The sequence below is a fragment of the Peromyscus leucopus genome, chromosome 5 (genome assembly GCF_004664715.2).
Source record: "Peromyscus leucopus breed LL Stock chromosome 5, UCI_PerLeu_2.1, whole genome shotgun sequence".
Classification (NCBI taxonomy): Eukaryota; Metazoa; Chordata; class Mammalia; order Rodentia; family Cricetidae; genus Peromyscus; species Peromyscus leucopus.
Window position 1 is genome coordinate 72,027,723 of NC_051067.1, and position 24,472 is coordinate 72,052,194.

The 24,472-nt window shown below is 48.7% G+C and overlaps 1 protein-coding gene across 2 annotated transcripts in view; it reads left to right on the forward strand.

The window, feature by feature from the left end:
* Window positions 1-23,140, forward strand: part of Ptf1a (pancreas associated transcription factor 1a) — a 34,585-nt gene extending 11,445 nt beyond the window's left edge. Inside the window, exons 1-2 of one of the 2 annotated variants that reach the window (XM_028870536.2) lie at window positions 21,537-22,511; window positions 22,859-23,140. In XM_028870536.2, the coding sequence (XP_028726369.1) occupies window positions 21,731-22,511; window positions 22,859-23,058 (981 nt within the window). In that variant the 5' untranslated portion in view covers window positions 21,537-21,730 and the 3' untranslated portion in view covers window positions 23,059-23,140. Of the gene's footprint in view, window positions 1-21,536; window positions 22,512-22,858 lie in introns of those variants that run through there. The other variant, XR_005091627.1, reaches the window with a different exon arrangement.
* The last annotated feature ends 1,332 nt before the right edge of the window (window positions 23,141-24,472 follow it).

Below are 24,472 nucleotides of genomic sequence, written 5' to 3' on the forward strand. Positions count from 1 at the left end.
TATTGCATGTTCCCCCTTTCCCTCCCCTAATAAAACTCTTGTAGTGGGTTTCGTTGTATCTCGTGTTCTCTCCTGCCCAGGAAATAGCGCCGCAAATAACACTAGCCACAGCCAGTTGAGAAGCCTCCTCTGTCACACACCCTGACATGGCACCCCAAGCCACCACCTACCCAAAGCAATGGGGTCAGGCAACCAGGAACTGAGGCTCCTGAAATCATGAACCAGCAAGAACGTTTTTCCTCTTTTTAAGTTGTTCGAAGTGACATTAAGCTAGCACATCTCATCTGGGATGTAAGGTGAGAAAAGCTCAGATACACGTGTGAAGAAACGCTCCATAACATCATTGTCTTGACAACCAATCAAGCTGTTGCTTGAAACTTTCTGGAAATTCACAGACTTGGGTCAGTAAACTCAGGGATTCAGCTTGCGGACTGGAGTGTACAGTCACATCACTTATACTCTACCCTAGCGGGGAGAAGCAGGAAATTGAGGGAGCAGTTTGTACCACACTGCAGCTCAGCCTCCAGTTCCACTAACAGCCAGAGCCTTCTCCCACCTCTGCAGCTCAAGGCTGACAGGTAAACCATTTTCATCCAAGTTTAGAATAATGCCCTCTTAATATGTGCACACCTAATCAACTCCCGTGTGAATTGGCTAGGTTGCAGGGGCAATTAAAGGTGCTGATAGAAAACAAGTTGCTAATCAGCTCAACATAATATGGGGTAATGTGATTAAATTGCTAGCAATCCACAGAATCAGCTTAATGATCAAAGGGATTTATTTGGGAGTGAACTCACAACCATGGGAGATTTATCGTAGGGTCCGGGAAAGCTGAGCTATGTCCTACACTGAATGGATTGGCCCAAGATCTCAGCATCAAAATCATGAGGTAGCCAAGAGAGGAGCAGGGGTAGTGCATCCCAGGTCTTAAGGTGGCCACGCCCCAGGGGCAGGTACCTCAAGGTCATAGGCAGATGTAACAGCTACAGCTCCTCACTAGGGGTGGGGCTTCAGGGCATGGCTCACACAGCCACCCACTACAATGGTGTGTTCCTGGTAGCACTGTGCAGGGAGAGGTCTTAGAACAGGGTAGGGAGACAGAGGAGATATGGTCGGGAAAGGTAGTCAGAAGGATGTGCTGTCACTAGCTTTGGTGACAGAAGAGGGTCTATCTTAATCTGTTCCTGCTGCTGTAATGACATGCCTTAAACTGAGTAATTTATAAGGAAAAAAAAACCCCAAATTTGTTTTTTACAATTCCGGAGGTGGAAAATTGAAGGTCAAGTCACTAGCAGACTTGGATGGTCATTCGGTTTCCGAGATGATGTCAACCTGCTGTACCTTTACACAGTTGAAGAGCAGGTTCAAATGCTGCTGTCCTCATTTCCTGTCTTCCAGTCAGTGTAGCCTCTGACCCAGGAAGTGATGGCAGGGTTCACTGTGAACTTTAGGAAGTCTAGACTTCAGCACAGAGGTTTCCTTTAGTCTTTCTTGCAGAAGGAAATGACTAAGCACGAGTGTCTTAGAAGCTCTTTCAGGGGCCTTGTGTTTCTGCTCCAAACAGAGCCCAGGCTTCCTGCTCAGGGGAGAGTAAACCGTGGGAAATGCTGTGGGAAACATGTTGGCATTACAACCGCTCATGTTGTAACCCAGAATTCACACTCCTAGGTCCACACTGGAAAATCTCTGCACATGTGTACCCATCGACATGGACAAGGATACTTGCAGCACCTACATCTATAGCAGTCTGAACAGGAAACATCCGTCTCCTTTCCCGAGATGCCATCAGCTCCATCTGGGCCCAAAGACAGTGAAGCCCCCCGACTATCACCAGGAAGTAGACCTGGGTGGACAGTTCTTATCTTTGATAGATTGTGTCCTTCACCCAACTTTCTCACAGTGCTGCTTACATTGAATAGTCAAAGAAATCTAGAAAGAATTCAAGTACTATTAAGATACCATATGGGACTGGAGAGATGGCTCAGAGGTTAAGAGCACCGATTGCTCTTCCAGAGGTCCTGAGTTCAATTCCCAGCACCCACATGGTGACTCACACCCATCTATAATGAGATCTGGCATCCTCTCCTGTATATATAATAAATAAATAAATCTTAAAAAAAAAAAAAAAGAAACCGTAAGGCCGTCCTTTAGAAGCTTCCCCCACACTGAACACACACACACACACACACACACACACACACACACACACACACACACACACGGTGGGGGCGGGGAGGCGGATGGAATAGAACAAGCACAAACCCCGGGCAGGAAGGATGAGAAGGCAAAATCCCTTTGCTTTATAAAGCAGGTGGCCAACGGTTGGAAGGACTTGGTCTAGGAGACTTTATCTTCAGCACCAAGGCCAGCGCACCTGGCTTCCACTTTCCCCTCCTCACGCCTAGGACATTCTACAAAGCCACGGCTTTTTGCCAAAGAAACTCACTTTCCTAATTTACGAATCCGGCTTCATTAATTAATCTTCCCAACGTGGTCGTCGATGCCAGCAGGATATGTCCTCTACGAAAGATGAAATGATCAATTTAGTGGCGAGTCCCCTTGCGTGTGGGCACAGGAACACACCAAATGGGCTGTGTTGGCTGAGTTCTGCTGAGGTCACTCCCTTGGGCCAGCCCCTCTTTGCATAATGAGGCAGTTAAGAGCACCTCTTGGTTTTAGTTTTGTTAAGGAGTGGTTTCCGTGTAAGAGCGAGGAAAAGAGGAACCAAAGTGTTCAGGGCTCTGATTTTCTGATTTTCTGTTTTGTTTTGTTTTTCCAAAGAGCTTCTCCTGAAGGTTTATGTATAACTCCTGATTTCTAACAAATGGCAACACTCTACCAAAGATGGACATTCCTAAAGAAGATAGAAAAGGTCCCATGAGGGGACAGATCAGGCATTAGTTTTCTCTTCGTAGATTAAGAAACTGGGTCCCCCAAAATTCCTGTTTGCCTTGATAGTACGAGTCACTGACCATGGTAAACAGAACAGCCAGATTTCCAGAGAATACCCCCCCCACCCGCCCCGCGCGCGCCACAATAAAACTGGTTCTTTTTCGGAAAAGTACATAGATGCACTACTGTCCCCGGGGGTCACAGTTCTTCACCCTTTGTTCCAGTCCAATTGTTGGAAAAGAGAGTTAGAAAATGGAAAATGAGATGGATGTCAGCAGGGAGGTGAGGCTATGGATTGCCGCGGCGTTTGGACTTCCAGTTTTAGAAGTCGAAAACCCACTCTGCGATCGCTGGATGACACCCCTAGCCCGCGGCACACCTTCTGGCCTCGACAGGGGTCCATGCAATCTCAGGGCGTGCAGCTGCCCCCTTTCGTTCGAGGATCGCCAGCCAGAGAGAGCTCAGGGCCAAACTGAGAAGAACAAGGGTGGTCGCGGTGGCGACAGCACCCGTGCCAGAGACGCCCTGAGCGCACAGCCCAGAAAGAGGCCACTTCACTCCGGGGGGCTGCTGCTGCCAGTCCCGGGAAGCGTGGGCAGCCAGGGAGCTCTGGGGCCCGGCTCCAAATCCAGAGCCTGGACAGTAAGTAGTACAGGGAGAAGGCCAGGGCTCTCCAACCCCTCCCGAAGCGCATCAGGGCGCGCGTCCATCTGATGAGAATGTTTCTTCCTCTGGTTAGAATGACAATAGCTTTCGAGTTATTCACTATGAGAAAAAAAAATTTTACTCTTCAAAGAAAAAAAAGCGAGAGTCGCACTGTAATTGTGAGTGGTAACAAATGCAGACTTCGGGTGCCTTCCTCCGCAGCATGTAAGACAGTAAAAAATGTGTCTGGTCTAAGCGCACCCCCTCCCCAAGCCCATTGTGAAGGCAATCGCTAACAAAGGGGATTTGTGAATATTCAACACCGAGTCTTTCAGTTGTATTTTTCCGGAATCGTTGACTTGACTTTTTTTTTTTTTTTAATTTAATGGGCAAATACCTGTTTTAAGTTTTTAAAGAACATGGCAATCGTCCGCGAGCGACCATATAATTTGATTTGCCAGGCAATCTGCAGAGCGATCGCACATCATTTATAATGTTCATTGAGCATTTTGCCTAATTGTGTCTGTCTCTGAAAGGGCAGCGCACCCCCTCCCGACCACGAGCGGCACAAGTGGCGACATTCCCATGGAGCGGCCGCGCCGCAGCTTGCCATATTCAGCCCGGGCTGCCCGGACGTGTGCTGCTGGCCCCGGCGACCGAGAGCCTGACACTAATAGCTCGCGGCTCAGGTACGTGCGGGCGCCACATTCAATTCACAACCGGCCACGCTTGCAGGTGTCGCCTTTTGAAACCGCCTTTCAGGCGGCCGCTGTTCACTTCTGGCTGCGCCGCGGGTTTTGTGGCAGCGCAAGAATGGGGCTGATTATTCCCGTGCCCACATGCAGCCCCCCACACGTCCACACCCCCGGCAGACTTCGGCCTTCCCTGAGCCAAAAAGCCATTTAATTAGTTCTGGGACAGCGGAGAGCCCGTGTGGGCGACAAAGCCCGGCTCCCCAGGTAACCTCGGTTTCCCGCGGCCCCGGGAGGGGGCGCACGGCGCTAGAGCACTGGCCGGGGCCGCTCTCTCAATTCCTCCTCGCTATGGTGCCTTTGCCCTCTAGACAACTCGCTCCAGCCCATGGCTCGCCCCGCCGAGCTTGGTGGTTTTAGCCTACGTCTGCCAAAGCCCCCAAAGCTGCCAGATCTGGGACGCAGTGCCTCCTTCCCACCTGCCTCTGAAGCCCGAACAGCCGGGGAGAGACAGGCTCTCCATGTTAGACTTGTGACTCCTCCGCATCCCATTACCTAGAGACACTGAGACACTATTCACTCCTCCACCTCTGCGTTTCAGCCTGGGCCTCCTCTGCTACGTCCGGGGACGCTGCTGGGCCCAATGGGTGGCCCAAGACCGACTCCCAGCTGCCTGAAACCATGCCCACTTGGCAACTGTGGCTCCAGCGCCAGTGCCTGCTCAAAACACACTCATTAATTAATAGACCGGACTAGGCAACCTGAGCCACAGGTACCGCGGATGCTTGTGCTCAGGATCCGGGCTGCCCAGAGTGGGGATCGCGCCCCACCGTTTGGCTGCCCTGGGGTCCAGCACACCCGGGAGCTTGGGGAACAGTGGAGGTGCGGCAATACTGGGCCGGATGCGGGTGGTGTACCTTTCGGGGAGGAGTGGGCGTTGGCCACCGCGCCGGGGTGAGGGTCCCGCCCCGCCCGATCGCCTGATTTCCGCGAGCGTCTGAACACCGCGGCACCCCATTCGTTCCACTCGCTGCGCTCTGTGAACCGACGTCGGGCGGGCAGGAGGCCCGGCTGGGGGAGGGCCGGGTGGTCCCCACTCCCCGCCCCCGCCCCGCCGGCCTCACCCCAGCACATGTGTTGCGATTCCCACGGACTGGCGTGCTCTGCGGCTGGAGGCCCGGGTGCCCGGGGCCCCGGAGACGTGGAGGACACAGAGGGGTTTGTACACACGGTGACCTCCGCGCTCTGACTCTGAAAGGGCCTGAAAGGAGCCGTTTATGGTGCATTACCAGTCAAGGGCTCAGGTACCAGCGCCTTGTGTCGGGAAGCCCAGGCGGCCGCCTGTGCTGCAGGTGTCCGCTGTACAGTACGCTCGCCCAGGGGGTGGGGGAGGGCCGCCCGCCTCGCCGGCCACTCGCGCTTCGCCTTCAGCATCTCCGAGGCCTGGGCGGCAGGCGGAGGCTGGGCCTAGGAGAAAAAGCACCGAGCAGTGGCAGCCAGAAGGCAGTGGGAGGGGATTTGAGCGGCTGTCTAGCTGGGAGGAGAGAAGAGGGAGACCGCAGGCTAGAATCTCAGGAAGGGAGTTAGTGCTGTGTTTGGGAAAGAGACACTTATGACCTTGCTTAGACTTCCGGCTGCCTGCCTGGACTAAACTTGAACTCTTGCTCATCTTTCTGGCTGTGCTAAGATGGGCCTCCACCCCGGCGCGGCCGGCGCGTTTGACCGCTGTACTTAAGCAGTCAGGGGTCCTTTCTACGGTGTCCTTCGCCGCCCAGAACAAACTAAAGGAGGTTCACTAGCTACCGCAAAGGTTGTAGTGACCCATAGTGGGTCGCTCCTGGGCCCCTTGGTGCCTTCAACGACCTCAGAAGCCAGGAACCCATCCCTTGGATTTGACTCCTAAAGCAAATTTCAAAATGCTTTCTTCTCCTAGCAAGGGGATTATAGATGGTGTTTATTTCCTAGCCCCCACCCCCCACCCCCCGCCGCCCCAAGCTTTTAGGTGGTTCCATAATTTTTTTTCTTAAATTTACACACAAAAATACTGCTGTGGCAATAAGATACCTTAATAAAAAAAAACCTGAAGTGTTTAACCACTTTCAGGGCTAGAGTGAAAAGAGGAAAAGATAAAGTAAATTTGAGGTGCCTGAGGAAAACCAACAAAGATTCTAGAAGGTTCCATACTGTGTTTAGTTTTATCTGGAGATGTCCTTTTCCTTATTGAGGTCACCACCGTCGCCCCTTTCATGTGTTTTGGGGTTGTATTCTGACTGAGTAGAACTGAGTAATTTTCTTAACACACTGCAAGTGGACCCCTTTCTGGAGAAGATGATTGTGTGTGGAAGGGTTGTTTGAGAGGGGAATAAAAGGATCGAGTAGACTCTCTACAGGGTGAAAGGCAGTCTTTAAAAGGGGAAGAGCAGTTACCCCTGCCTCATCACTTCCCAACTGTTTGTCTCAAATACATTCTGGGAAGCAGCTGTTCCTCTTTGTGTCTGGCTTGGGTCCTCAGCACGACACTGTGGCCCCGCACTCTCGCATTGAAACTTTGGCTAACCCCTTTCATGAGTGACTTCCTTGTCCCCAAATTCAAGCACAACTCGAAAACTGTATCCTTCCTGAAATTACAGAAGCAGGTCTGCTATTCATCCCCACACTGAAGGCAGATTCTTCATTCCCATCTTCCTTGTGTCTCTTATCTCCTAGTCCCACACTCAGTAAGTCACAAACTCAACTCTCCCTGCAGGAATATGGCTTCAACCTACCTGGGCACACAATCACCCTCAGAAACACGGTCATAGAGTCTTGGCTCCTTTGATTCAGTCTCCTCATTGGCCTCCATGGTGACATCATCTTACTTCCCTTGACTCTCCACCTTGCAGCCTAAGGATGCTTCCTTAAAGGCAAGCTCAACCACACTGCTCTCCTCTTTGATGCTTTCTTTCCCCTGACTATTCTCTTTGGTTCGGCCACAACACTGAAGTTGGTACCCAGGGCCTCCCCCATAGTAGGCAAGCACTGTACCACTGAGTTACATCCCCAACCTGATTCCCTGGTGACTTCTGCATTATAAACATGTGCTCCTTAGTGCTACTGTGCTAATGAAATTACATATATCATGAAGAATGCATGAGGCATGCACATTTTAAAAGAATTGGATAAAAATATGAATGATAGATCTCATAATTTCTTCCAACTGGTGTTTATCTGCTCCAGAAATGGCTAGCTGATGTGATGTGAACCTTCACACTACAAGTCCTAAGGATTTCCTTGCCCGAGACTAAAGGTGTTCCTCCTCTCTCTTCATTTCTTAATCAAGTTCTGTCTGCCTTTAATCATCCTGATAATCATTGCCTGTCTGTTCCAGGTTTACCTCTCCCACTGCTCTCTGTTCCCACGAGTCTGTAAACTCTATTGCTCTGTTATGGATACTCATCACAGCTGCCAACACAGACCGGTCCCTCCATACACGTGTGCTGTGCTTCTCCAAGACAGCCGTGCTTCCTGTAAAAAGTAGAGAGAACTGGCTCATAGGAAAGAAACAGAATTAAAGATGTGTGGGGCAATGAGAAGAGGTACAGGCGCAGTGGAGAGTGTGGAGGCATTCTTTCAGATCACGGCATGCTAACTGGGACACCCATGTGACTATTATATGAAACAGCTTTCTAGAAATCAAGATAGCACTGTATCTCTTACAAAGGCTGAACAAAACTAGATGGGGGACCAGAGACTTGGAAGCTGAATGATCCTGGACACACTAGGTCCTTTTTGTATGATAGTGCTCATCTGTCTTCCAGAGGTGACTTCCAATGATTGGTTCACAATGACTGCTCCAACTCCTTCCATTGCCCTAGCACAACAGTGAAAAGTGAGAAATAGATAACACAAGGTCAGTCCTTCTTCTTCAAAGGCTGACCCAAATGTGAACTCATATCTGCTCACAACCTCTGAGTTTTTTGGGTCCACTCTAGACTATAAGTGTGGTTTAGTAAATGTGGTTTTTATTATGGGTGACTATGTGCTGAACTGAAACTCTGGGCTTCTATTACTGAAGGAAGGAGAGGGTGGAGACCAGGGGAGGGTGTTCATTTCTGCCAAACTTGCTACCTTTTCTTTCCCAAGGCCTCCATATTCTCTACTCTGATTCTAATAGATCTGTGTCTCATGTCATAGTCTCCTTTGAATATTTAAGAACTTCATGTTGGTAGCCACTAGAAGAATTCAAAATAGTACACACAGGTACCACAGTATGTTATACAGTGACACAGGGTAGAGAACTCCATTTGCAACACACAGGTATGCCAGTACAGGAGATTCTGCAGTGGCTGTCCCCAAATCTCAGTGGCTTAACACAACCACAGTTTCCATATAGTCCAGGCTACCGGTTCTGTGAAATGTTGAGGGAGACCTCTGACCATCACAGTCATCTGGGATCCCCAAACTTACAGCTGTGTTTCCACAACCGTTTCAGAAGAGGGACTCAGAGGAGGCCAGCTGTGTACTGGTCCTTGAGGCTTCCTTCCTCCCAAAGAGACATGCCACTTCCATTCATTTTTAAAATGAGTCTGAGTGGCTCATATGACTGCATCTCATCTTAAAGTTGTCAGCGGAGGACATATTCTCCTCTGGAAAAAGTAACTCTGCCACACTGTCTTCCACAATCAAGTGAAAGCAGAAGAGCTTTGGGCTAGCTTCTAGTCAACTTCTGGTAACTTTCCAAAGCATCCACAAAGTACTCCAAGCCTGTTCGGCACCAAAGGGAAAGTGCTATCTACATACTGGAGATACCAAAAGCCAATGATGACATCAATCCCTCACATCTTCTTAGACTGTGGAAGGAAATCTACAGCAGATGAAGCATGTGCAAGCTCGGGCTCCCTTTAGAGGGTCTCGTACCACACTCTTTGTAGGTGTTTCTTGTTCCTTCTTTGATTTTTACAGTGCGTTTGTATTCAGGTATTGGGGGGATGCCAGACTTCTGAGGGAAAAAATCCCAAGGATTAGGAGCATGTAAGAATACAAAAAGACCCACTTCTCTGTTATTTTTTCCTCTTGTCTTGCAGTGTCGCCCAGTCCAGCTTCAAACTCATGATCCCCCTGCCTCAGTCTCCCAAGATCTGGGATTACTGGCATGTGTCTCAGAAATATCTTTTCCTGTGAGGTAATTCTAAGGAAATAGGCTTCCATGTCTGGTGAAGGATGTCTAAGACTGAGATTCAGGGCTTGCAAGAGATCATCTACCTAACAGTCGCCTCCAAACACTTTCATACAAATTCAGTAAATTTTAAAATGCTATATTTTAAGATTGGATTCCCTAATTTACAGCATTACTTTGCATGCAAATACAGGGCTGGGGCCAGGCCACTGGGCTGCTGTGTACTGCTGATACCTTATGGTGCAGCTGTTTCCTCTGCTGCCTCTTGCTGAGATCAATGGCCCCGAAGTAATTGGCCTTTGAAGAGGGCAAAAAGGACAATTTTGAGCACCGGGCCTTCTTTGAGGACACGGGTCTTGGTGGGTTATCCATGTGGTCATCACCAGGCCACTTTGCTCTTGGGAGGGGGTGGAGGGTAAAAAGGCTTATTGCAAAGCACTGAGCTTTGCTTGGAGTGGAGGTTTCATTATCTTGTGGGATTTGCTGGCACTTTCTCCTAAACTGGGTGGACGGGGTGGGAATCTGTGAGCTATTTCAAACCACTGTGTTTGACATACACTTTCACTTTCTTAAGGACACATTTCTACCCCTCTCCTCCAAGGTCAGGCTTGTTTGTATGCATGAGCTGGAGAGTGATCTCAGGGCCCACACAAGCTACTGAACCACACACCCAGGTCAACATCACTCACTGGAGGCAGCCTCCCATACCCTCATTTTTGTACAGACAGAGCCCCTGTTTTTCACCTGTATCCCTTACTGCACGACACCCTAATTAATTGACCCTTTCCCCGAGTCCCTAAGAATGCATTAAGAAATGTGTTTCTTAATAAAATAACTTATTAAGTTTTAAAACAGTGTGTATGTGTGTGTGTACATATATGCATGCACACATATACTGTGGAAGCTCGACAACCTTAGAGCCTTAGGAGATGTCCATCTTGTTTTCTGAGACAGTATTTTTCAATGGAGCCTACTGATTAGGCTGGGATGGCTGGCCAGAAGGGCCCAGGGATCTACCTGACTCTACCTTCCCAGTGTTGGGATTGCAAGCATGTATCTCTATGCTTTGTTTTTCCATAGGTGCTGGGGATCAAACTTGGGTCCTCATACTTGTGCGGCAAGCACCTTACCACTTGAGACATTCCCCAACCCTCAAACATGGTATTTTTTTTTAAACACACGTTCATTACATCTGTATGGCTTGTAGTTTCATATATAATGATGAAACAGGATAATTTTAGCTCCAAGAAGTTCCATGATTGACTTTATAAAGAATAAGCTCCAAGGTGAACAAAAGTTGTTCTATTGAGGTACAGAAAAAAGATAGAATTTCTATCATTTTATTACTCATTTTCTTAAAATTTCCTTATGTGCATGTTTAAAATATACCCAAATGAGAGGCTAAAGAGACCCAGGTTCAATTCCAAGAAACTACATGGTGGCTCATAGCCATCTGTGACTCCAGTTCTCGGGGATCCAGTGCCCTTTTATGGTCTTGGTGTACACCAGACACACACATGCTGCACAGATATATATGCAGGTAAAACACAGTATACATAAAATAAAATAAAAACAAATAAATAAAACATGCCATTAATGTATGCTTTCGTGTTTATAAATACCTGGTTTTAAAAAGGAAAAAAATATACCCATTAATTAGCAGTTGCATACACACTATTTAAACACAGGTTTATAAGACTACGTTTGTAAAAATGGCAACGATACAAGGTATGTCAGGTACAGCTAGTTTCCATCCATTTTTTCCTCTCCCTCTTTTGATGGTATCCAGTGGTTTAAGCAGGAATATGGCAACCCAAACTTAAAACTCTGCCTGCTTCCCTTGCAGCTCAATGTGGCCATGTGTTAGCTCAGACACATTGCAGCCACTGCTTGTCACCTGAATTCCACTAATGCGCATTACCTTCCCATCACTCTAAACTAATCTTACAGTGCAACCCTCGGCAGGCACCTGTGTTTTAATCAGTCTTATTTTGAGATATCTGCTACTTTATCCAAAAATAATGAAAGAATTGGGAGACAACTATTTTTTAGACATAATTTTGCTATGTAGCAGAGTCTAGCTTCAGTCTCTCAGTCCTCTTGCCCCAGCATCCCAAGCGCTGAGATTACAGGCATGCATATCCAGGCAGGGTAGAAAACAGCAGACTCTGAAGGTGACCCCCTTGTATAGACATGGCTCAAGGTGAGGCAGATCACTGGGAAAGAACACCAGTTCTTTGACTACTTGTAGGTTCGCTTCTTAGCCCTCTTTTTCTTCTGTGCCAGAGAGGTATTTAGTAAACACTTACTGATTATCCACTGAGTAAGGGAATCAGGATGGGTTACCGCAGTGAGTGAGTGCTCCTGGGTACTGGACATGTCACCTCTACAAGTCTACTCAGCACTCCTCAAAGCAGGGGTTAATTTTTCTTCCATTGTTCTAGTCAGTAAGCTGTAAGGTCAGCAAGACTCGCTTTTTCAGAATAAACTACAAAAGCGAGAGCAAATATTGAGCATGAATTTGTGTGTGTACCTATATGTACATTTATGTGAAATAGTCATCTTTTTATAGAAAAACAAAACAATCACCATTGAAAAACCTTTATGAAGCTGGGAATGCAGCTCAGTGGTAGGGAACTTGCATAGCATGCCCAAAGTCTCAGGTTTAACCCCTAGTCTTGAAAAACAAAATTTATAAGCTTTCAGTATGCTGCTAAAATATTAATAATGCGAATTACTTAAATAATTGCAAATACAAAGTTAGGATCCGTTCTTTACTTATTTATTTATTTGTTTGGCTGTTTGTTTTTGTGCATGCACACGCATGTGTATGAGGACCCATGTCAGAAGACAGAAGACAACTTTTGAGAATAAATTTTCTCCTCCCACCAAGTGGGTCCCAGGGATCAAACTGGGGTCATCAGTCTCGATAACTATCTTCTTTCTCCACTGAGCTATCCCACTGGCCCCTGGAAGAGATTCTTCATATGTATTGTTCTTAGGTAACTGAAAAACAAAATACTTTTCAGTACGAAATTCTGAAAATCCATAAAATTCAAAGTAACCTATTTAATATGATAGATAATATACTATCCTTATAATGTCCCTTTGCTTATAAAGCTGACATAATGTTGGTGGTCTCTGTCCACCTACAGTGTGCCATGTGAGGACCAAGTTTTCCACTCAGTTCACTTAGACGTCATGATAGCTTTGCCTCCTGTGCGTTGAGTTAGTCTTTTGTTGACATAAGTACATCACCAACTTTTCTGAAGCCTGAAGTGACTGCAATGGTTTGGACTGCACCACCGCCATCTTAAACATGAGTCTACTTAAGACTCAGGCCCCAAGCTCAATGTTGGGACCAGGTTATAAGGTGCCATCTAGTTGATTTGAAAAATGACCATCTTTAAATTATACTATAAAATCGAAACGCTGTCCTGAAGCTGTGGGAAGAAAAGCAGAGGTGCACAGAACGGACACATCCAAAGACCGTGTCTCATCGGGAAATCAATCTTCATTGCCAGAACTTAAGAACGGAGAAACTGCTGTGTACACAGTTGCTGAGTGCTGAGGAAGGAAGGGGCTGTGAGGCCTACGCTCCACCTGGCTTCTCTTCCCTTCTCGGTGAGAAACACATACTGGACATCTCTGAGGCTGGTGGGGAGGACTGTGTGACAGGAAAGAGAACAGCTTCCAATCAGCCTGCGCAGGAGGCTGTCTTCTGCCCAGGAGAGGGCACTGCGGGGAAGTGGGGAAGGATGCTCTCTCTGGGTACCTGATGAGGGCTGTGACCTTGCTCTGTCCCTGTGCAACTTTCCTGTGAAGGGCTACACGGAGGGCCACTTTTCTAGCTCCCACTTTGGAGGCGTGAGAAGTAGCAAAAAGCCGTAAGCGAACAGAATCCTGACTGTTTCTGAGTCGGGAGAATGGCTTAAAAGTGCTGTGTTCAGCATCAGTGGTGACTTAGGTTGAGTGTTGCTGATGTATCTTTGTCCACTACAAATCTAGGAAGTGGGCTGGTGGCCGATGTCAAGAGGAATGATCCTGTCTGATCACTTCCTGCCTGTGATGCACACTCATCCATTTCACCATTCACTGACCACCTACCACTACTGAATAACCAGTAACTCCCAGTATGTGCCTGGCACTATGGTGTGTGAAGTAACCAAAGAAAATATCCCAGATCTTAAGATCCACAGGAGTAGAATCACAGAACTAAAAAAACCCTGAGTTATGACAAGGGACATGCAAGGGGCTTATTTGTTAGAAAGCTCAAGTGTGGGGTCAGAGAGCTGGTACAGGCACTTCCTGCCAAGCCTGGTGTTCTGAGTTCAATACCCACAATCCACATAGTAAATTTGGGGACCTATTTTTGAAAGTTGTACTCTGACCTCTATTCACCATGGCATATACATGCACATGCACACATATGCAAACGCATGTGCAAATAAATAAAGGTTATGAGATTAATAAGTTTTTGTTTTGTGTACATGTGTTTTGCCTGCATTTATGTCTATATACCACATGTGTGCCTGATACCTGCAAAGGCCAGAAGTGACATCAGATACTCTGGAACTACATGAGTTAGAGATGACTGTGAGCCACCAGGTGGATTCTGGGAATCAGGCCCAGGTATAACCCATGCTTGAGCCAGACATGGTATGCTAGATGATTTGGGGGAGGGGGAATGAGGGTCACAGAATCTTGGGTGTCTTAGGCTGGCCTTGAACTTCTGGTCATCCTGAGTCCTGCGATAACTGGGGTGTACCACCATGCCCAGTAGATGCTGGGAATGAATCCTGAGCTTCATGCATGCTAGGCAAGAACTTGAACACCTGAGCTATAAGCCCAGTCCCGTTATACGTTTCTTAAAGCACAGGCGAGGCCTGCTGAGACACAAGGATTTAGCTCCAGGCAGAGTTGAAGGGAGCCTTAGTAATAATGCCACTGCAAATCCCAAGTATCTTTAGGATCTCTGATTGGATCCAAAGATATTATGGATATAAAGTAGGAAAAGGTCTAAGGAATAAGGTTCATGACCTCCTAGGCAAGACATAAGGTCAGACTATGAGTGGAATACAAGGACAGAAAGTGTCAAGTGAACTGAGTTCCCACATGGAGCGAGTGGCGACGAACCCTCCAATCACTATTGAAGCCTGTCAGTAGTACTTGGGAAAAGTAGGATGACATGCTGCCACATGATATTTATGAGATACAGGACACGTAGAGGAGGGAAATACACCAAAAGCTCAGTGGTCTCCCTGGCAGGCTATGGAGCTGTAGAAAATAGATGATTTTCGTGAGCATTCATAATCTGAATATTATTCTAAATTTAAAATATTTATTTGTGTGAACATGTACATATTGTTATATGGAGCACTTGTGGAGGAGGTCAGAGGACAACCTATGGGAGAAAATTCTCTCTTTCTCCCTCGTGGGTTCCAGGAATGGAACTCAGGTTGTAAGGTTTAGTGGTAGGTGCCTCCACCCACTGAGTTAGCTCACCGGCCCAATTTGAATATTCTTTTAAATTATCAAATCCCTCTAAAGTTTGTCCAATATTAGTTTCATAGAGAAAATAACATTTCTTCAATGCCATCCCAGTTTCGTTGTATAACATGAGAGACCTGGTCCCTGAAGGGATTCAAGGCTTCCCCTGAGACCCTTAGATGGTTCTCTCAAAGGCTGTTTGCCCATTTTTAAAGATGGCACAAACTTACATACAGATCCTCTAGGGTTTAGACAAAGAGATCATAATTTTTTTCTTTAAAAATACTCACTAAATTAGAAAATTCTCTATGTATATATTCCCATATTGCAACATTTAACAGGCACAGCAGATTTTACAATAAGAAAGTGGTCCTGCAGCCCCTTATACAGTAATCACTCAGAAGCTTAATATTATTTACAAGCTGTGTGGTTTATGGCAGGCTTCTTGCTAGCCAGCTCTTTTATCTTAAATTAATCCATTTCTATGAATCTGTAATTTGCCACATAGTCATGGCGTTACTGGTCTGCTGGCATCTTGCTGCTCCTTGGGTGGTACCTAGGCATCTCTCCCTATTTTCCTTTCTGGTCTCCTATCTCTTCTTGGATTTCCCACCTGCCTCTGAGCTGCCTTGTCATAGGCCAAAACAGCTTTATTTATTAACCAGTGGAATACATATATTAACATGTATTCACAGGGTACAGAAAGACATCCCCCAGCAGGGTTGAACCCAGGATCCTGTGAATAAATAGGCAAGAACTGTACCAGTAAGCCCCACACCAGATCTGTTGTCCTCTTTAAATGCGAGTTGCTCCTGTCACTTAAATGGTGTATCTTAGAAATTGTTTCAGTAACCTGTGTCCCATTCCTGCTGGATTTCCCACCACACGGATGTATCACAAATAGAGCCTCATCAACAAGCCCACAATGAGCAAGTGTATATGGCTTTGAGAGGAAGCAGAAAAAGAAAGCATGCTCTTGTTTCTATGCAATTCCTTCCTCCACTTCCCGAGGCTCAGGAGAGAGGCCAAGACAGAAACGTCTGGCATTAATGACTAGCCAGTGTTTACACTAGTAAAGTTCAAACGCCTCCCAGGAAAACGAGCCTGAAGGACAGAGCTCAGAAGCTTTGCAGTTTTTCAAACAGACCTTGGCATGACAGAAAACATTTATTTGGATAATTATATCAGCATTTAGATATTTCCTCCTTTAAAGATTAATGTTTAACCATAAGAAATGCAAGGCAAGAAAGATGATTCTGTATCATGTGACAGCCTTGCATCTCCTGCCCCAATCCCAACAGGACAAGGTCCGACTTCACTTAGTGTTTTTGAAATATTTGTTTGTATTCTTTGAAAATTTCATACTTGTTATACAATGTATTTTAATTATATCTACTCCCAACCCCTCACCCCTTCATAATGTCTTCCTACCAACTCTCTCTCTCTCTCTCTCTCTCTCTCTCTCTCTCTCTCTCTCTCTCTCTCTCTCTCTCTGTGTGTGTGACCCAGTCAGCCTAATTAGTGCTGTCCATGATGGACGGCATGGGTGTGGGGCTACCCCCTAGAGCATAGGCAGCCTACCAGTAACCATATTCCTGAGGAAAATGATCCTCCCTCTCCTGGATGAGCATCCTCAGAGTAGGAAGTGTCTCCCAGGAGACCCTCCCCATGGTGCTGAGACCTCCACCCCACGGTGTTGGAAATCTGTTCAGTTCTTCTCATGGATCCAAAATGTCAGCCATGGGACTTGGATCCAGTTAGTTAGCCACAGGGGATCTTTTTTGTTTGGAAACGATGTTCTACAGTTTAAAGTGGGGTGCATGTGGCGGCAGCTCGGTGGATGAAGCACTGTGTGCAAACATAAGGCCCGGAGTTCCGATCTCCAGCTCCCATGTCAATGCCAGGTGGGCGTGGCAGGTCTGCTTGTGGTCCCACCAGAAACAGAGAAGAATGAATCCATAGAGCTGGGTGGCCAGCTAGATGGGCCCTATTGGTGAGTTCTGGGTTCAAGTGAGAGGAACTGCCTCAGTCTAAGATGGTGAGTAATTAAGGAAGTCAACCAACGTTGATCTCGGGCCTCCATGGCATGCATATGCATGTGTGTGTATGCTCATTGCACACACATGTGCCACCACACATAAGAAGACGTGCAATGCATATGCACCCATGTATATCACATATACATACACGTGCAAAAAGCAAAGTAAAGAGCTACATTAGGAGCAGATGAGCCGGTCGATGTGAAACTAGCTGCCATAGGACAGAAACAAAGAAAGGGCGGAACAATATATGGAACACTCATGTGATATGGAGTGAGGCCAACTTGTTGTTGGACTCTGATTCCTCTTACTGGACTCATAGCCTTGGACAGAAGGCCCACTCCCAGGTGGTCATCTGAAGAGTAAAAATGGAGCTCCCTTTAGCTTGAAGAGTTATGAAGATGAATGAGAAATATATTTGAAAAATCCTCTAAAATGAGGTCTTTAAGTCAAGCAAGGACCTCACAGCTATTAGAAGAGTCATGGGGTTCTCAGAGACCAAGGCACAACATCATGGCATCTGGAGGCATAGCCAATCAGAAGATGACCCAGGGTGGAGAGCAGAGTGAGGCAGGAGGAAAGTCTGAATGTTGTGAGAGGTTAAGGATGAAGTTGGAAGGCTGCATACATATGTAGCACAAGGCCCCGGGTTCCATCCCGGACACCAGCATAAGTGGTTCAGCATCCCTGAGGGCTGTCATGGGAGGAGATGCTACATCAAACAGGGTGAGTCTTCTAGATGGAAATTTCCCCAGTCTACGGAATATGACACCGGTGGCCAGAGACTTGCTGGCTCTCCAGTAGGTTTTAGCATCCTTTACTTTAAGCTGGGTGTGGCACCATTGAGAGATTTCTTCTTCAGATGTCATATATAGGCTCAGCAGTGATCCAGGTAGTGACTACAGGGTGGGGCTCGGTGAGTACTGATCACTTGAGCTACTTTTGAAGAATCCTGAACAGACAGCGTTGCCCATCAGTACAAACATCTTTGACGGATCCAAGGCAGAAGGGCTGGTGCTCGTTGTCATCAACCTTAGGGAAGTCACCGACCCTCACTGGACCTTAGGAGCCTTTCAGCATCAACATTTCTATTTTCAAATCCTAGTTTAGGGGTGTAAGGGTTTATTAAAAAGTGGACTGGTGAGTTTACTGGATACTCCAGCAAAGAGAAGAATGTTACCCCAGATTAGGGATGTAGGTGTGGTAAAGAGAAAGAAAGGGACACAGGAGAGGACAACCACATACTTGCTTTTACCCTGATGTGAGGTCAGCAAGGGGACAGGTTAGACTACAAGGAACTAATTGGGACACATTTAGAGGCTGGAGGTGCACTGAGCCCTGAGCCCCACCCACAGGCACTTGCTTGCAGGCACTAGGGAGGCATGTAGGATGCTGTGGGCAAGAAGGCTGGATCTGGCTTTCTGTATTTTTAGGTACCAGAAGGGTCCTGCTGGCATCCTGTGCAGCACAAAGCATGTTCAGCGAGAAAGTAGGCAGTCTGAGGTCCTATCCTCACTAACACCTCTTACCCAGTTCATTCTGGGGAGAGTCAGAGACCTGATGTCTAACCCTCCTGTCACTGCCCGGAGACACTGAGAAATGACTGGAAATGTCTGATAGGAAAGTCCAGATCCAAGACTCTGGGAGGGAATGAGAAGTGAAGGGCAGAGCAAGCAGAGGAGGAGAGCCAGGCTCAAGCTCAATGGCCTTTGGCCAGTGCTTCTGGAACTGAAAACCCAGGAGATGGGCTGAGGCCTGTGAGCAGTCCCAGGAGGTTAGGAGACCCTGTTGAAATATATGAAATAGTCCTGAGACTTCACCAGGACTTGGCAGTCAGGTAGCTAAGGCTCATTCTGCTGTCTTCCATGGGAGCATAGGATACCATTTTCTAGTGAGATGAAGGTCCCTTGGAGGGTTGAGGAACATTTCCTATGAAGACAGAGTGGAGAGAGAAAGGCAAGTTCAAGTTCATCAGAGAATCGTGTGACCAACTTTCTTTCTATGTGAACTGCTTATGTATTTTGACAGTAGGTGTGTGCATATCCATTCAGCCCTCAGAGGATTCTGGATTATGGAGAAAGGATTGGAATAAGAATAGGGGCATCTTGTCTGCCAGGACAAGGTTCAGTTTCAGCCTTCTCATCCAGCTTGTAGCTTTGAATGGCAGAGAGCAGCCATCCACATGGCTGTGACCTCTAGTGACCCAGAGAAAATTCCCTTTATTCCTGGAAAAAAGTCTTTTTTCTTTTTATAAGAGAAAACAACGATCATGTCTTACTTAAGGATGGGGTGTGTGTGTGTGTGTGTGTGTGTGTGTGTGTGTGTGTGTGTATGAGAGAGAGAGAGAGAGAGAGAGAGAGAGAGAGAGAGAGAGAGAGAGCGCACCTTGTCTCTGCTTCCTGACAAGACCACCCTGCAGCCAGCCTGGAATTCCGTAAGGGGAAAAAGATGAAGACAGAGCAGGGTACACGGAAACAAGTGAGTACTTTCTCTGCTAATCCTACTCTCCACACTTGCTCTGCTGCCTCCTCGACAGTAAGGCCTCAACCAGGAGCTTGGCTTACTTGCTTCAACCAGCTGACTTGGCTGCCAAAGGTGCATTTCTGAAGCTTTCCACAAACTCACCAAACATTAATTAGGATAGTTTCCCCATAAGAAAGCAGATTTATTAACAATCTCAGTGAATACAAAGATACTCATATACACTTACTCTCAAATCTTTCAGCACCCCACTGAAGGAGTCAAATACAATTTCTCAAGCAGAGGGAACCTTCTGGCTTCTCCAAGAAGGTATTTGTAGGTTCAACTCCAGTATTCTCTGCTCTGGTTGGTCATCAGTATTGGTTATTTATTCTCCTTCCAAGTCCTCAGGTTGATCCACTTAGATTTATTCTAATTAAGTAAGGTGCGAAGAACTTTTTATTCCCTCACTTGCCATTGTTTTAGACAAGATCAGCTTTGAACTCACAATCCTCCTCCCTCAGCCTCTGGAGTCCGGGGATAATAGGCATGTACCACCGTGCCCAGGCATTGGGTTTTTTTCAGTGTAAGAAAGTTGGGTGCATGCCAACGGCTGGAACCTACAGCTTTCCTCCCTGTGAGAACACAGAGACATCTTAGCAAAAAATATTCCAAGGCATCCTCCCTGGGTCGCAGGGAACCTGACCACCTTTGCACCCTTTTATGGACAATCACCTCGGTATGAAGGAGGCACAGGTTGAAAACCTAACACACGAAAGAACCTACCGTGAAACAAACGGTGGCCTTTGGGTTAAAATGTCTGGAGGTTTCGACAAGTCAAGGACGCTCAGTTTCTGATCTAGTATATATTGTTTGGCCCTAATGCCTAGACCTTGGAATTCTGTTTGACTACAGTGAAATGCCTGAAGTGGAGTGTGTTCAAGGCACTTTCTTAATTCGTTGACACGAAGGGAGTCTTAATAAGGCAGGACGCCTCAGTAGGACAACTGTCCGTAAAGAGAAGTGGGAGGCCCCGGAAAATGACACCTCCAATCCTCTGCTGAAAGACTGCTGGACTGGTCCTGGTAGCGTTCGCTCTCACAGGGTGGGATTGCCCCGACCTTGAACAAGTGTTCCTTTGTTGCACTTCAGTCTGTGAGAAAGTGTGTCTTCAGGCTGGTTGCGTTCGTTTAATGGTGTCTGAAAATAGGAAGTAAGGTCGAAAGGGCGAGGGAGGGGGGAGAAATCACTCAAAGATGGTCGGGTGGCCAGTCAGAAAGGTGAAACCCGGGCTTTGAAAATCATTTACACTGCCCTTTAACTACAATGGCACCTCCCAACCCCCACTCCTGACTGCTCGGTACTGGACAATTCAATTGACTCCTTTTGTAGCCGGTTTATTGCTCAGAACCCCTAGGGTCTGGATTTGCTTGTGGAAGAAACACACCCCACGGCGCTGCTCTGGAGCCTGCCCCTCCTGTCTCCCTTTTCTTGGGGCTGGAGACGGCAGTGGGAGGCAGATCAACTCCGTGTGGCGCCCTAGGACATGCACCTACTGCGTGCGCTGTGTCCGGAAGTCTTAGGAAGCAGGACTAGGTCACTACCAAGCCTCTACGCATCCTTGGCAAACTTGCAAGAGTCCTTGAAGGGTCTGATGATGGCATGGAAGGCCCAAACCTTATCCAGGCTGGAGCACCCGTTGTATGCCCCGGGTATGAAGAGAAACGTCTCCGACCGGTCTCCGAGCAAGACCGCAGAGCTGCTGGCTGGAGGCTGGTTGGTTGTGACTCCAATCCCTCACGCCTTGGGGACCTTGGGTAGATGTTCCAGCCCAGCGGAGGAAACCCAGAGCTGCGCTGAGCCGCTCTGAGGACCAGAGGAGAGGGTCACCGGCTGTAGGTAGCCCCGGGAGCTGAGCGATGGGCAGGTACCAAAGAAAGCCGGAGCCGGAGGAATTGCACCTCGCTCAGCTGCCGGAGCTAAGAACTGAGGACAGCGCCCCTGCGACTGTCTGTCCTGCGGGTCCCCTCCCCGCCCGCTCCCCGCGCTCTGATTGGCTGGCGCGCGGGGTCCCTGGCACGCGCCTGTGGATGTAGTTATAAGAATCCTCGCGTGCCGGCCCTCAGCTCCAAAAAGCGGGTCCCAGCCCTCCCCAGTGCAGCCCCAGCGCCAGCCAGAGCCAGCGGCAGCGCGCACTCCAGGGAGGCCCTAGGGCGGGGACCCGCGGCCGCCTCGCCTTCCCCAGCGCCAGCCCCACGAGGGAGGGGCTGCGGGACCTGCCCGAACTGCCACGGATCATTCACTAAGCGTCACCCCAAGCAGCCCAGCAGTCCCTCTGGGCCTCGGCGGCGGCCGTCATGGACGCCGTGCTGCTGGAGCACTTCCCCGGGGGCCTGGACACATTCCCGTCTGCTTACTTCGATGAGGAAGACTTCTTCACCGACCAGTCCTCTCGGGACCCTCTGGAGGATGGAGATGAGCTGCTGGGGGACGAGCAGGCGGAGGTGGAGTTTCTCAGCCATCAGCTGCACGAATACTGCTACCGCGACGGGGCGTGCCTGCTGCTGCAGCCCGCGCCCTCGGCCGCCCCGCACGCGCTCGCCTCGCAGCCTTTGGGGGACCCCAGCGAGCCCGAGGACAGTGGCGGCTACTGCTGCGAGGCAGGGGGGCCCCTAGGCGGCTTCCCCTACTCTCCCAGCTCGCCGCCCTCGTGCCTTGCTTACCCTTGCACCGCTGTGCTGTCCCCCGGGGCGCGGCTCCGTGGTCTGAACCGGGCGGCCGCAGCGGCAGCGGCAGCGGCACGGCGACGGCGACGCGTGCGCTCCGAGGCGGAGCTGCAGCAGCTGCGACAAGCGGCCAATGTGCGGGAGCGACGCCGCATGCAGTCCATCAACGACGCCTTCGAGGGGCTGCGTTCGCACATCCCCACGCTGCCCTACGAAAAGCGCCTCTCCAAGGTAGATACGTTGCGCTTGGCCATCGGCTACATCAACTTCCTCAGCGAGCTGGTGCAGGCGGACCTGCCGCTGCGCGGTGGTGGCCCAGGTGGCTGCGGGGGCCCAGGTGGCAGCCGGCACCTGGGCGGGGACAGCCCGGGTAACCAGGCTCAGAAAGTCATCATCTGCCATCGAGGCACCCGTAAGTGCGTCTGTGTCTTAGCACCAGCTGAGGGGGACAGGGACAGAGACAGAATGTTAGGAAGTCTGGCGCATGGGGCTGATTGATGAGGATGGACCATGGGTGGGCACTAGGAACCTTAAGGACAACCTTTCGGTTCTGTTTTCTGATGCTTGACCCGAACTCGGAGGACGAGCGTCCTCGCCAGACACGCACCTCCTTTGGTTCCAGGGAGGGGGCGCTAAGAGTTTGAGGGGTGGAGTAGAGAAGTGTCTCGGTTGCTTCAGAGGGGACCCTAAAGGAGCATGGGTGACTTCTGGGAACGTAGTTGAGTGTTCACAATCTGTTCTCTCCTTTCTCCTTCCCAGGCTCCCCCTCCCCCAGTGACCCCGATTATGGCCTCCCTCCTCTTGCTGGGCACTCTCTCTCATGGACTGATGAAAAACAGCTTAAAGAACAAAATATTATCCGTACAGCTAAAGTGTGGACCCCAGAGGACCCCAGAAAACTCAACAGTAAATCTTTCGACAACATAGAGAACCAACCACCTTTTGAGTTTATGTCCTGAGAAGTCTCTGTGCATATTGTAAGGTGTAAATACCTATAATGTAAATGTAATTTAAAGATCGCATTTTTCTAATGGCAATCAACTGTTTGTTATTTATCTATTTATTATTCTGTTGAGTTAATGAAATAGATTGTCTCTTTTTAAATATATAATTTATATAATTTATCATAATATTCTATAATATGCAACAGAGGATGATTTTCCCCAGCACCTTTGGCAGAACTCTGAGTTGTTGGAAGAACTCTGGCCAGAAATTTTTCATGCTTATTTAATACCAGATTCGGTTTATTTCTAAGCGTTGTTAATAAATGCTATTCGCTGGTGTTTCTATAAGCTATTTGTCTGTAGATCATAGGAGTGACTGCATTCAAAAGAATTGACTTCCTTAAAAGTGACGGAAGGAGAGGCTCAAATCCTAACATCTAGAAGTAAACTACCTTTCGTTTAGATTTGGTCTGAAGGGGAGTGGGTGTAGATGGGAGAATAAATCCAAGATCTCTGACAGCCACCAATCTGTCATGCTGGCTCTCAATAGTACAGCTTGCCTCTGTTTGTACCCTAACTACCGAACACCTCATGGGACAGCTAGGTCATGGGTAATTTATTATTCCCATTTTCTAGAGTGGGAAAGCTGAGGTTTAGGGACAATGTTTGGCATGCCCAAGTGACTGCCACAGTGCCTAATCAGAGAGGCCAGGCAGGGGAGAGGGCTTTTCTGCTTGCACTGGCTAGGGAGCTAGAACTGCTCTAGAGCTGGGCCCTGATGCCTCCTTTCCTCACATAAGCATCAGGTTCCTGAAGTTCAGTCTCTCCCCTGAAAGGAACTGGAGTAGCTGACCTTGTTGAAGTCAGGAGATCCCTCACAACTTTCAGGGGTTTGGGGTAAGGCCGAGAGGAACTCTCCACCCCACCCCCACCCGGCCACCTCTACACTTGGGTTATTTTTGAAACCTTTCTTAGTCCTCCTCTGCCCACAACAGGAGGAAGGCCAGTTTGAGGCAGAGGTAACAGGGTCGCCCTCTAGCGAACCGAAAGAGAAGCGATGGAGAAGTCTGGACCCTCAGCCAGAAAGCCTGTGAAGCCTGGGCAGGACTTGTCTCCCCCAGGCCACGGTGGACTCCCAGGCCCTGCAGACCCTCCCCCCGCCCCGGCCAGTGCTGTCTGGGCTCTTGGTGGCTAGTGGAGGGTTCGGCGCGTGGGGGCGGGGCAGGAGACGCTCGCTTTGGCCTGGAACCTTTGACTCTGGAGTCACCGCAGGCCGGGTCAAGGTGAGTTGCTTCTCAGAGCAGCGCAAACCTGGGGAGTCCAAGTGCAACCGCGCGTCTTCCTATTGCCCTCGTCCCCTCCCTCCCCCCCAACCACCGCGCGTGCGCGTGCGTGCGCGCGCGCCTGCCCGGAGGACCGCGTACAGACA